Genomic DNA, 14,914 nt, shown 5'->3' on the forward strand with positions numbered 1-14,914 from the left:
AAGAATCGTTAAAATTGATTTCTCCACCGTTCTCACGTTTTAACTTTATCGCTCTCCGAATTTATCCTATCTTTAATTGCCAATTTCCTGATCATCCTTCGCAAGTCCGCGCTCGAACGAGTCTAAGTTCAAGTTCGCGTTTTGAAATAGATGCATTTCAAGGAAGATGTACCACCAAGATACTTGTGTGTTTGTATGTGTGTAACACCCACACGTCGAACTGACGCAAATATGAAATTGGACGGCTAAAATCGTGTGGCGTAGTACCAGGAGCGGTGCAATGCATGCACACGTGTACGAGTGCAGCGAAACGAACGAGAGGTGAGCTTAATGATCGATCAACTCTGCACAAGTTACACCAGGTGAGACAGAGATTATATATTTCTCGTGCGCAGATGATCGATCGTGGACGCGCACGTCCTGGAAAATGGAAAATTTCTTTCATCAGAAAGAGAACATGCATTCTTTTGTGTTATCGTACAAGATTTAAGATCTAATGTGTCTAAAACTATATGTAAATGTTATTATTTAACTACATAGAATAGAGAAATGCCAATTATATGAGATGTATATATCATGATATATATTTATTATTAGGTACATAGCAAGATTGTTTTAAAAATTCCATAACTTTGACTTGAAGAAGCTTATTTTCACGCAATTTTTTAGGAATTTTTTAAAATCGTCTATTATTTCTATTATTTCTTATATTATCTCTTAAAATCTTAAGAGATAATATAAAAAATAGTAGACAAATTAAAAATTTAAAGAATAATATAAAAATTATCTTTATTTTAAAATACCAAGCTATTTAAATTTAAAGTTTTGTTAATATCTGTGTTTAATGTTTACCAAGGAATTTTTGCAATTCATTAACAATTTACTCTCTTCTATTTTTATAAATTTTTAATTAAAAGTATTTGCTCGCTTTTTGATTCAATGAAATGTAGAATTTGTTATTACAAATCACATTTGCCACTGTGCTCAATTTTTTCTTTTGCTTTTCAATGCATTTCTCTGCACTGGGAGAAAAATATTTGTGAGTCCATCTTCTTTAAATCTTTTTATATGTATAATTTAAGAAGAAAATTTATATAAACAAAATTATACAACAAAATTACTAGTATATATATTTGATTATATATACTTCTCAACAAATTTGGTACTCCTTTTATTTTTAAGTTATTAAAGCTTATTTATATATTTTTATTATGTAAGATATATATATATATATTCTTTTTTTAGATAAATATTATAAAATAAAATAAATTAAATTATTTAGAAATATATTGTAGAAGAAAACATTTTTATATAAATTATATTATATTATATTTAGCTAATATATATAATTTTTAAAATTCTATCTTTTTGAAGTAAAATTGCATTGAGTGCAATATATGTAAAATACCTGATTAAGGTACAACAAGAAAGACTTATTTTTTATAAACTGTGTGAAGCACCACCTTAATCTATGTCAAGGAACTTTTTACCTTATAAATGATCCCTTCATTCTATGCAAACTTTTATGCTGACTGGAATACAATATTAATAAAAGTGATGCTATTTTTTGATTAATGATATTTTTAATTATGCTTTAATATTGAGATTCAAAGATCGAAACAATGCTCAGGTAATATCGCATATTTCTACTGTAGAGAATGGTCTTATTACAAAGGAGGAATCTAATTCCAAGCTGTATTAGGATGGTTTTCGTGATCCGGACTAATAGACGCTCCACTTAGGACTTAGTTAATATATATCTAGTAGTAATACTCCAATTTCTCGAGAACATTGTCTTTGGCATACTTCCATGAAACATTACATAGATTATACTTAACTCTCTACCTTCCCCGCAACTCTATTACATAAACGGACATGTTTCTCTTAAGTTGAACCGTGTAATTTTGGACAGATTATCTATTTGAAAAACAAGCACAAATACACTTTATGACAGATAGCAGAGATTATAAATAATAAATTAAATAATAAATTCATCGATATTCAACGTTCAATAATTATTCTGTAAAACAAATTTGTATTTAATTAATATTTTATATTAAGGAAGTGTGTGAGTGTGTGTATTGTTTTATATATATATATATATATATTTTATATATTTTTTAATAGAAACAATTAATAACTCGATTACTTTCTTGCATAAACATTTATATAATTTTTAAGTCATAATCGTAAATTAAAATTAATAAATTTTAAATTAATTAATATAACATATATAAAAATTTTGCACAAATTAATTTTTTTGCAAGCAAAACAAGCTATTAATAGTTTATTAAGCATATTCAAAAGAATAGCAAGATTTATGTAATATTCCATTTTTCAATATGTTTCATGTTAGATTATTTTAAAAATTTATGGTATATAGTATTCTTTTACCTTTACAAATTGTTTTGTCATTGAAACGAAGTATTCGTAGGGGTTATCTATTCTTGACGATTATTAAATGCATTGATAATTTAACGAAAATTTGAAAGAATAATATTTACACGCAAACACTTTGTTTCTAGTACCTACTCAGGTAGCAAAATGACATCTTAATAACGTTTTAATGATGTTATAGTACGTTATTAAGACATCTTTAGACGTCATCTTGCTACCTGGGTATTATGAGAAAAATTATTTAAAATTTGAATATGGCGCCCTCTAGTCCACGATAAAGCGAACAATTCATAAAGGTCATCTCACACGAAATTGCATATCTGCATATGCATAATATAAGGTCGTATGGACCAATGAGCATCGAGTATTAAGTCGCCATATTGACTTACATAACATAATACTCGATGCTCATTGGTCCATTATGCTATGCATATGCAATTTCATGTGCGACGACCTTTATGAATTGTTCGTTTTATCGCGACTAGAGGGCGCCATATTATAGTTTATCGTTCCCGCGTTCGCAAACTGTGATTGTGTCCAATTGTGTTATCGCGACGAGCTTTGAATTGATTATAAGGCTGAACAGAACTCGAAATTTCAGGTAATTTCTCTACAATAAAGTTATTTATTATTAATACTAAAGTGCGTAATGTAAATTGTTGACAAAATCATTGCGTTAAAGAAAATATTATCAAAAATTTATTTCGCGCTATGACTGGGCTCAGTGAACTTAGGCCCGATTCCATAAATATGTTATTTTGGCTTTAAGCAAGACTTAAACTGTATTTTATATTTATTTATTTAGGAAAAAAGATAAAGATAGACACATATTTAAGTCTTGCTTAAATATGTGTCTATCTTTATCTTTTTTCCTAAATAATGTTAATGCAACATCTGGCCTTAAATTCATATATATACTTTCACATCGTTTTTATAAAATCACATCGCTCTTTCTCGAAAAAATTTGAAAATGATATAAAATATAAAATATTCGAGCAATATTAATTAAACTTAAACAATGAAAAATAGAATATATGCATCATTGCAAAAAAGTGAATTTCATTGTTAGGCAGGAAAATTTATAGCTAGCCATATATATATGTATACATGTATGTGCGCGCGCATATACGGTATCTATACTCTATATGAATTACGTAATTTTTTATATTTAACATGTAAAATTAAATAACAATAAAAATAATATAAGATATATAATATTGCAAATATATTTTGATATAATATATAATGTTTTTAATATATTTTAATATAAATTATCCTTTCTCTCTATATAATAATAAAATAAAATTTTTTTCATATATATATAAATGAAAGAAAAATTTTATTTTATTATTATATATAGAGAGAGGATAACTTTATATTAAAAAAAAAATATATATATACAATTGAAAATTTCAAATATTCAATGTCTTTATATAAGTTTATAATTTTTTATACAAATATAGTAGATATTAGATTATTAATATTTTTCAACGAATTTGCAATGAAGGAGTTAAGAAAAGAAAAACATTATATTACAAAAATAATTTAATTTAAACAAAAAATATTCACAATCAATTATTTGAACAAAACAAAAAATCATTATTACTTGTCTGGTTTATTATAGTAGAAAATAAGTATTGTATAAAATACTGATGAAAAATTTATTTTAATAATTATCGAATCTATTAATGTTTAATATAATGATACCATCCAAGACAAGAATTTTTCAATTAACATATAAAAAATAATATATACACATTCTATCATGCTTTAAATTTTTTTACGGCGCTTTTTCGTTGCTTCAGACGTTTATTCGACTGATCGGTTTTCGATTCTTCTTGGAACTCGTATTTTTGCGATAGTTTCTCCTTGATAAGTAAACCTTTAATGAGTTTCTTCCAATTGCCGTAAATCCTCTTTTCCCTTTTCTCGAAAGCGCGTTTAGTCGCCTCAACCTGTTCTGCTTCCCAAGCTTCTCGTAATGTATCTTCGTATTCGGCACATACAACAAAGCCTTCAGTGGCTGGCACGGCACCTCTGCAGCCGAAATTAAAACCGACTACGGCGGCTGCACAATCTATGTTCAGTTTACGGGCAATGCGATTTAATCCTGGAACTATAAAGATTCATTTGTTACATAATGCTATAACTATATTACAATTTTATCTCTTGATTTTGTAACGAAATAAAAATTTTTCCAATATTTTTCTAATTTTCCAAAATTATATATAAAAAAAAAAGAGTAATATCAGCTAAATATTTATGACGATGCTCTTCATTTAATTTAGAATTAATAAAATTATGTACAGATAAATTAATTACTAAAAATTTTAGGGTAAGATATCTCCATATTGTAATAATAGAAAAGATATATTGTGCTTACGGTTTATGTGTACTGTGCCTTTTGGAAGCATACATTTTTTAAACAAATCTACGTTTCCAAACTCATTACGAGGTACAATACCATTTTTAGCTTCTGGTGGCTCATATTCTGTAGTTTGCCACTCTCCAAATAATTCTAATGCAGAATCTTTAAGCCTCATGCCTGAAAGCTATATAAATTCTTTTATTATATCTTCTATACAAATAATAATTTTTATAAAATAAAATTATTTTTTGATTTTGTGAAAATTTATTAGTGTAATTTTACCTTATCATATTTTGGAAGTGCCTTAACTATCTTGTAAGGTTCTTGTTTCGGTTTAACTACTCGAGCTTTCTTTAACCAGGTTTCTCGCGAACATAATGTGTGCACACAGTATCTTGAATAAATAGCTTCGCCTGTTTTTAAATGTCCAAGTGGTACACAATCTGGCGGATATAAGGCTTCATATTTGAGTAAATGTCTGATGAGCACATATAAAGGGTGTCCTTTGCATTCGCCAACAGTTTTAGGCAATGGTTGTTCTAACTCTCTATAAAAACAATTGTTTTATTATCTTTTGATACCATTCATATGGCATTACAGTTATGTCTAATTAATTATGATAAAGTCTGAAACATATATATATATATATATATATATATATATATATATATATATATATATATATATAAAACATATATAGCGAAAAAGAAAAGAATTACTTTTGCAAAAGTAATTCATCTTCCTCTTTAGACATGTCTGTCTTTCTCTCTAGCCAATTACTTAAAGTCTCAGTCCACCATTTCTCATCAATACGTTGTTTACGAGTAACAGAAAGCCATTGTGGACAATAGCGTCTTGTGACATCTTTTATTAATCCTTCTGAATTATAAGCTATCACATATAGTACTGGTTTGCTCGCTTTTTTCTGAAACATTGTTACATAATTAATATTATTAAATATATGTTCATATACAGTATAAGTATCTTGTTATTATACAACAATTAAACAATTACAAGAATCAGAATTAAATAACCACAGTTTTTTTTACTTACATATATGTCAGCCACACAATCCACATTTCCATCCATTACATTTATACTTATCCAGCTTTTTTTGGATTCCACATATACTTCAACCCATACATTTTGTCTCTTTTTTAATTTATCATCATTATCAATTTCCTCATCATCTGACATTGAATCATTCTTTTCATCCTTATGTTTAGATTTAACAACTGTTTTATTGCATTTTTTCTTCAACTTACTAGGTGGTTTTTCATCTTCTTCTGAACTTAAGTCAGGGCTGCATGATAGTCTTTTAGAACCTTTTGTTTTAGATTGATTATTTTCTGAATTAGTCTGTGTATTGCTTTGCTGCTTGGTTATTGTAGATGCAGCATTATTATTACATGCTTTACTAGATCTTAAACGTCTTGGAGATGGATCAGTATTTATCTTTTCTGAATTTAAAGAATCTGCTTTAACATCCTTTGATGTAGAAGCATTATCTTGAGGGGCTATATTATTATTTAAAGTATTTTTGTTTTTTTTAGTATATGAATACTTTGAGCGAAGAATCTCTGCTGCTCTTTTCTTTGCTTCTGCATTAGCATTTTTTCGTGCACTTTCACTATTCTGAACTATATTATTATTTTTGATATCTTTTTCTTTTGGATTTTTACCTTTTTTAGAGAATTCTGTCTTCTTTTTTGTTTCTTTTGGTTCTTCTTTAATTTTATTATTTTTTTGTACTGCATTTGTTTTAGGTAATAAATCATTATAGGCTTTTACAAGAGGTGGATTGAGAGATACTATTAGACGACAATGTAATCCAATACCTCTCAGTATTGCTACATATAGTATTACCAATTCTCTATAATTGAAAATCTTCTTCTCTGCTATTCTTTTTAATAATGTTTCTTTATTTATAATGACTTCATTGTCACTAGATTCTATTGTAAACATATTCCTGAACCATTTTGTGAACTTTGATAGATATGTTAAATTAAAACTATCCTTTGGACAATTATCTGTTGATATAAGAGATATTGTTACTGCCATTATTTCAGGATCATTTGCTTGACGATTTAGATAGAATCCATATGCCAACCAACAAAGTCGAGCTGCTTTCTCTATTATTATTTGATTGGCCTTTATCTTCCTTCGTAAAAGAGCAGTTAAATCTGTCTCCTTCTTACTGCCTGTTTTCCTCTTGAAAAGCATACTTGTACCTGGCAAAGTTATTTTAACACCTTCCTTAGGTATAGTATAATCGTCAGGACGTTTAACATCCTCTTCCTCTTTTTTCTCCTCCTCATCTGTGCTTTCATCATCATGAAACATACGTGTTTTATTTTCTCCTTGAAGTAAAACTGCATTTATTTCATCCGATATATTATTATTCCTTTTTTCAATTTTAATTTTCTTAATATCTTGTGACTTGTCATCTTTGGAATGGTGTTGTTGCGACTTCTCATCATTCACAAGAGTTCTCTGCGAGGCTTCCAGATTTTTGACCACTTCTGAGAACAAGTTGATATCATTTTCAACAGTTGTGAAATTGTCATCGCTACTGTCATCTTCGCTGCAGCTTTTCGAGTTCACTAAATTAGACTTTATCGCCGGCTTTATTGAAAAGAAACTCGCTGTTAGCTCATCCTTTGGTGTAATACCAGTGAAATCATTGCTGCTGTCGGAACTATCATCGTCTGAATCATTCATATTGTTATTCTGCAAAATACATATAAAGTTTCTTTGTTCTCTTTGTTCCCATCGTTATTGTTCATCTTTATTATTATACTTTACCTCTTAATGGATTTTCTTATTTCTGAAATATATTTTTCTCGTAATGCCAATAAATGAAGATTAATAACTTTACGCAATATGTCGTAATTTACATTAGATAAAATAATCCATATAAACACAGTGTGAAAACACTTGCCGCACATGTGCGCACATGCTTCCCAAGGATCACCTAGGATCAACCAATAACACGTAGTGAAAACCACCGCCAAGGCTGAATTCTACATTCTGCCATGAAATACGTGTGTATATGTGTAAATGTGTGTATATGGTATGTTTACATTTATATAAGATCTATTATTCTTACTATTACCTTTGAATGGTATATGAATCTGTCACAAATCCACGTGCGCTAGTTTGCCGATAATCGTAAATATAGTGCAAATTTAAGATAATTTTATTATTAAATTTATATATTTTTGTAGAATTTTATTATTTCTGACAAATTATATTCTGTTTTTGATATTTTTATTGAATGATTTCGGCTTCAAAATTTTTAGTATATAAAAATTTTAATACTATAGATTTTATTAATTCAATAAACTATTTTATTAATTCAATAATTTATTATTTAACATATTTTTTTTATATAATTTTATCAGATATTTTATTGTTTTATCGAAAAAAGAAAAATATAGAAATTTTTCAGCAAATACAAGACTAATATGTGAAATCAAATTCTAATATCAATATTGTATGTTTTCGATATTTTAAATAATATTTTTGAAGATAAATTTATCGCACACTATACATATTTTTTTATTATCTGCTTTAAATATATTTTTTATGAATATTGATATGGATATTGTTATATGATTATAATTTTACACATCTTTACAAATCTTTCTATTAAATATTATTTTCCTTACATATTCTTCTTTCAAAAACTTTATGAGAGAGGAATATCATTTTTTGCAAGATTTTATTATTATAAATGTTTCCCCTCTAAATCATGGAATTATATCCTGTGAGACAATTTTCTATAATATATTTGGCGCATTTATTTGTCTCGAGCCTTCTCATAATCATGTCATGAGTAAACCGACTTTTGTGGATATGATGGATAGTATGTACGATCGATAAGAGAAATTTATTCGCGATATTTATTTATTCTTTATCCTATATGTAACAGTGAAATTTATATTCATATATAACATAAAAACTGGAAATTCTATGAAATATTATTGTAAAAAAGATTTTTTCATGAAAAAGTATGGTAGAGGTATAACGTGATGGAAAAAAGAGTATTTTAAATATGAATAATTAGTACGCGATGTGTGTAATATGAATTTTGCAACAGTTTTTTATTGCATCGTAAGACATTGGCATTCAAATTCACTGATTTCTGGATAATTTTCAAAAAATCATAAATTATTCGATATTGGATTATAAAAGTGCGTTGAATGGTTTGAAGCAATGGAGAGAGAAAGAGAGAATAATTATAAATTATCGAATTTTTTAGAAAAGAAATAAGAATTTAATTTAAAAATTTCACGTGTTTTTTAAATAAAATTATTTAATCGTTTCCATATATTTTTAAAAATATGATAAATAATGGTTTGCGATTATATAATTTAAAATAATAAAAGAAATGAAAATTTTTTTTTACGAAAAGAAGAAAAAATATAAATTATTAAAGAAATTATGAGGTAAATTGCGTAATATTATTAGTATATAGATTAGACATTTTGACGATCAAGCCTTTTAAAAATTAAATAATTTTCCAAATCAAAAGTTTAATTTAAAATTAATTTATAAATAACATTTGTATCTTAATAATCTTGTTACATTTTATGTCTTAAAACTTTTACGTTTTTAAATTATCCACAACATTATTAGTCTGGGTTTCTATTAAAATTTAATTTTTTATCATAAGTATATAACTCTCTGCAGTTGTCAACGGATTGAGATTAAAGTGATTGCTTTTTTTATTATTTTAGTTTCTGCGTCTATGTTGGAATTCATATGTGTAGTAAAATGCAATGATGGATTCTGCATATTACATAGAATGTATGCAATATAGACTGTATAGAATATATATTTACAATTTTCCAAATTGTAAAGGGATTTACAAATCCCTGACTATAAATGATGAATTATTTCGATAGTAGCATACGAACGCTTATAAATAATAGATAACAGGTATATGTATATATATGTACGCTCTTTTTACTTTTTAACGGTTTTTTTCTGCATTGCCCGCGGCAATTCATCGGAATAAGTTACGATGAGTTTAAGCAGATGCATTTCGTCTACCTGCATTCTTTATATGGCTTGATGTAATGGATTGCTGCAATTAGAGTAAGGGCTAATATGCAATACCCAAGTGCATTTACGTATAAAGCCAATGTCGACATTTGCCTCATTTGACTAAATGTTATTATGTTATTACTGTTATTTATAAATTAAGTCCAATGTGCCAGGTTGTCCATTAAATCGTAAATATTATTTATAATTATGTATAATTTAGAATATGTTTTAATCTCTAGTTGAAACTCTTGTGATAAATTAAAATTTGAAATTGGAGGAAAGGGAGGAGAGAAAGAGAAAGAGAGAGTGAGAGAGAGAATAAATTGTATGTCTCTTTACAACTTTGGTAATGTTAAATAAATCCTATCCTTGTTTTGTTAAAACGAAATTTATTTAAATGAAAAATCGATTTGTATGATCGTGAATGGAAAAAATATTTTAATATTTGGAATGCAAGAGAGATATTTTTAATATAATATTCTAGTATTTTGATATTAGAACAAATCTAATATTTTTTTTATTAGAAATATTATAACAAATCAAATATTTTATTTTCAGATATGAACTGACTTATCTCTGGGAAGAATTTAACTATTTAAGAGGAAGTGAGGAATACTACATCTGGAGACATTTGGAAACATCTAGAACTACATCTTAGCGTAAGTAATTTATAATAAAATACATAAAAATGAATTTCAAAATTTTTCAATCTTTAATCTTGTGATTTTTTTATCTTGTGAAAGTTATATATATAGAAAATGGATAAAATTATAATTATAATCTTCATAAATTCATGTATATAAATTATATAAATAATTCATATACATGAATTTATAAAGACTTATTTGTAAGTATTGATTATTAAAAATTTGAGTTGCATTCTGTTTGAATTGTATTCAAATCGTCGTTACGATCTTTTCATGAATCCTACATTTTCTCGAGAAAGAAAGAATGAAACAATCCGTAATTATTATAATGTAATTTTAATAAAATTATAGATATTATACGCGGAAGGGAGAGAAAAACATATTTTTAATTTTGTATACAGCTCACGGGTTTAAAATGTATTGTGATTTTTTTATATTGCAAATTTTAAATCTCTTGAGAATTTTTTTACATTTTTATAGTGTTTTTACATTTTTTTCAGTAGCTTCATTACATATCTCATTATGAAGTATATTCTCATGATTCTATATATATACTTTTGTTCTTATTATGCAAATTATATTTTCAAGATTTATATGTATTTTAAAAAATTATAACAATATTATATCCATAAAAACTACAAATAAATTATAAATTAATAATAATAATTATATATATATATATATATATATATATATATATATATATATAAATTGCATAAAGGTCTAAAGCATCGATATTCATTTATTTTTATAGAATTTTTTATCTTATTTTTATCTCATTTTTATATTAATATATAATATTAAGATCGCATATTAGTAAAATTATATTTTAATAAAGATGCAGAATTCTCTCTTCTCCTCTTGAAAAAATCTTGAGTTTCATTATAATGATTATAATGATCATTATAATCATTATTGTAATGAGTTTCATTATAATGATTTTTTTGATAAACGTATAGCAGATTCTTTTTCATGAAAATTTTTGTCATTTGATAGAAAACTTATATTTTATAGAAAACTTTATAGAAATATAAATTTTTGTTGCAAAGTAGATACTCTAATTTATATTTTAATGACACTTCGCGTAATAAAAACATGAACATATTTTACAGCTATACATATATATAGCTTTATCTTAATATTATTTTCTATATGAACATAGAAGATAATTATGGTTTGCAATTATTTCGAGTTTATTCGGAAGCTGGATCGAGATGTATCTAATTCAAATTATGTTTCCAATAGTAGGCATTCGTTAAGACTTTTAATTACTCTCAAGGTACTTTCAAATATACAGTTTCTAATTAAACTCTCTATTCAATTTCATGAAATCAGTTTCAACTCTTTTCAGGATAAATGCATATAGGATCAAGTTGCAATAAAGCAATTATAAGATTCTTGACTTTCGGTTTAAAGACACTAAGACATTTTAAGTTTTAATTTGCTGATTCTTCAAATACAAAAAGAAAAGAAACTAAATAAAGAGAAGTTCGCAAACATTTGCGAAAAAAATCAGCTTTCGATATTAATAAGAACGATAAAAATCAGTTCTCATTTGTATTCATGCTTGACATTAGGTATATTCAACAGTAAATTAATTGAAGATTAAAAGTTTATGGATTTTAATAAATTAAATTTCAAAGAGAAAAAGGCAAACATATATAAAACTTATCTTTTATTGAACATTATAGGCTTTATTTTAATAGATTTTTAATTTGCATATTAGGTAAAAGATATTAGAAATTAAGTGTTGAAAAGTGCTAAAAAAAGACGATTTAATTAGATTATTACGCTATCAGAAACTTTAACTTGGTCAAAGAATCCTTAAATGCAAAAAATGCAAATAAGCATGGACAAGTTAGGGCATTCCATACATTTAAAATTCAACATTAAAAATGTAAAACTATCATATTGATATCTTGATATGTGAGTTGTTTAAAAAGTTCTTTTTATTTTTAAACAATTTTTTAAAATTTTTTATATATTTTTACTTTATAAGAAAATTAGACAATTTCCAAATCAATCCACGTAATTGTATTAAAAATAACATTATCTGCGATGCATACACTGATGCACATGGTACATCAGGAGTTGCAATATGTATATTGAAAGTAACGAGACGTCGTGAACCGCGACACGTGTTCCGATTTAATTTACCTCTTTGTCGTTAGTTAAATATTATGATCGGTAAAACAACAGCATTGTTTAAATAGTCAGGTCATGTGAAAATGAAACGTCATTTGTAAGCTTAATCGGAACCGAACAACCAATAAAAGCGATGTTTGCCCGCGCTTAAAATTATTTCAGCATATCAGAGATAATATAAACTTTACATTTTATTTCTCTCTCTCTCTTTGTGATGTCATATTGTAGCATATATTACATACGCTTGATGCATAAAAAGGTTATACATTATTTGTAATAAAAAATAACAAAATAATCCTTTTGAAACAATTTCATCATTATTAAATTGTTATATAATTTATAATTATTCTATATATAGTAGTTCCAGTATGAAGGAAATAATATTGTTTCCCTGAAAACACAATGTCACTTTATTAAAAATTCGATATGTCATAAATTTTACAAGGAATATTAAAAAGTAATAATACATTTTTAATTTATTAACTGTATGTGTGTGGTCGTTGAACGAGTATAAGAATATCGGCGAGATGAAAATTTCGATTATTTTTACTTTCTAGCTATCGCTATGTTATATATTTTTTTCATAGTACTTAAATTTGTTTTTGATCTTAAATATATCTTATATAATTAATAGATAATATATATAATTTATCTCACTCCTATCGTTATCTTTAAATATAACATAGAAATTGGTCTAAGTAAAGCCGATTATTAATATAGTAAAAATATTAATTTCTCATAATATATATTAATCTCGTAGGTATAGATAAACATCACGTTATAACGTAATATTGAAGAGCATGATGCGTAATTTGATTAATAAAACCATATTGCACACAAAGTCGAGATATTACTACTCTGTTTCATGTAAAATATAACTGAGATTTACAGTTTATATAAAACAAAATGTTAAAATTACACATACATACACGCACACATATGTAATATAAGAAACTCGTGTGTGTGTATATATATATATATATATATATATATATATATATATATATACTCTGGTTTAATAAACATTTATTATTTAGGCTGGAAGCAATTTGGTGGGACATTTAAAAAATTTTTCTATCTTATAAACCCTCTTGTTTCTGCTGAATATTTTTGACAATATTAGCTGTCCCTTATTTATTTTTCCTTGTTCCGCGTTTCTTTTTCGCTTCTATATTTTATGTATTTTAAATGATATATGTTTCTATTTCACTGTAATTTCACTTTCAAGAAACAAAGGGCCAGGAAATCAATGACATCTTTGAAAATGGAAAACGTTAGCCTTTGTTAGCATAGTGAAAAGGCTTTTAGAAACACGAATCTTCCAACTGATCCCTGTTAATTTAGCTTCCAACCTAGTATCATCTTTTTGATATACGAAACATGTTTCTTCAAACGAACGTAACATATTTATAGAAGAATCTAAAAATACTTTACAACATATTTTAGACATGAATGTCCTTTGATGTATAGATCAAAGGATCATAATTCTTTTGTTAATTATCGACTACTCTCAATTCTTCCAAATAGATCAACGAACATTTTGCTATCCGCTACAAACAACACGCAACAAATCCATTGGACAAAATCGGGATACTATTTGTGGTGGTTTATATTATATTTTATAACGACATTTGTGTCATTTCTTCCTAATGAATGTTTATCACAAAAGAGAAACATCATTTGCAATGTCTGATATTACGTTACTCAAAATTACATTAATACTATCTAATATTACAAAATTACTTGGGGAAATAATGTTCCTATATCATTGTCAAAATATCAATATAGTAAATAATTTTTTATTCAAATATTTTTTTGTTTTGTTGATGGGGGAAATTATACATTCTGTAATTTATTATAAATTAGTTTGAATAAAATGAAAAAATTGCAAACAATTTTGCTAGAAGTCTAAAAATTAGATCTTACTTGTTTCATCTTAATCATTGCTTCATATAAAAGTACATTCTTCAATCTCTTAAGAAATATATTTCTTAAATTTATGTCGGACAAAAATAAATACAGTACTGTAAATTCTAGGGATGGAATCAAATATTAAATCTTTGCGCTTTCTCCAACATTTACATATATTGTATAAATTAAAAATTATTAATTTTGTTATTATTTAGAGATAAATTTTACCTCTTTCTTCAAAGAACAATTTCAATTACAAAATAAATTAGACAGTAATAAAATAAGATAAATTAAAGTGTATTGTGCATTTACAACAGAAATAAACACAATAAATATAATTTTATTACGAAAAAAATTTTGTAATTGGAAAACGAAATAAATAAAAATTATATTA

At 26.0% G+C, this 14,914-nt stretch overlaps 1 protein-coding gene and 1 long non-coding RNA gene across 3 annotated transcripts in view; one reads left to right on the top strand and one right to left on the bottom strand.

Annotated features, from left to right (window-relative positions):
* Positions 1-2,922: 2,922 nt before the first annotated feature.
* The window catches only part of LOC145960551 (uncharacterized), a 148,157-nt gene continuing 136,165 nt past the window's right edge, over positions 2,923-14,914 (top strand). For both annotated transcript variants that reach the window (XR_014435398.1, XR_014435397.1), the window contains exons 1-2: positions 2,923-2,998; positions 10,376-10,476. This is a non-coding gene — a long non-coding RNA (uncharacterized LOC145960551). The remainder of the gene's footprint in view (positions 2,999-10,375; positions 10,477-14,914) is intronic.
* Positions 3,925-7,821, bottom strand: Xpc (DNA repair protein complementing XP-C cells homolog). Its single transcript, XM_083080002.1, has 6 exons — positions 7,571-7,821; positions 5,819-7,495; positions 5,485-5,690; positions 5,048-5,312; positions 4,781-4,949; positions 3,925-4,513 (listed from the first exon to the last, which is right to left on the bottom strand). Exons 2-6 carry the CDS (start codon positions 7,484-7,486, stop codon positions 4,161-4,163), a joined length of 2,661 nt encoding a protein of 886 aa, XP_082936128.1. The 5' UTR covers positions 7,487-7,495; positions 7,571-7,821; the 3' UTR covers positions 3,925-4,160.

This window comes from Camponotus vicinus, unplaced genomic scaffold, assembly GCF_025532165.1.
Source record: "Camponotus vicinus isolate PSW18456_S1 unplaced genomic scaffold, iyCamVici1.0 SCAF_10, whole genome shotgun sequence".
Taxonomy (NCBI): domain Eukaryota; kingdom Metazoa; phylum Arthropoda; class Insecta; order Hymenoptera; family Formicidae; genus Camponotus; species Camponotus vicinus.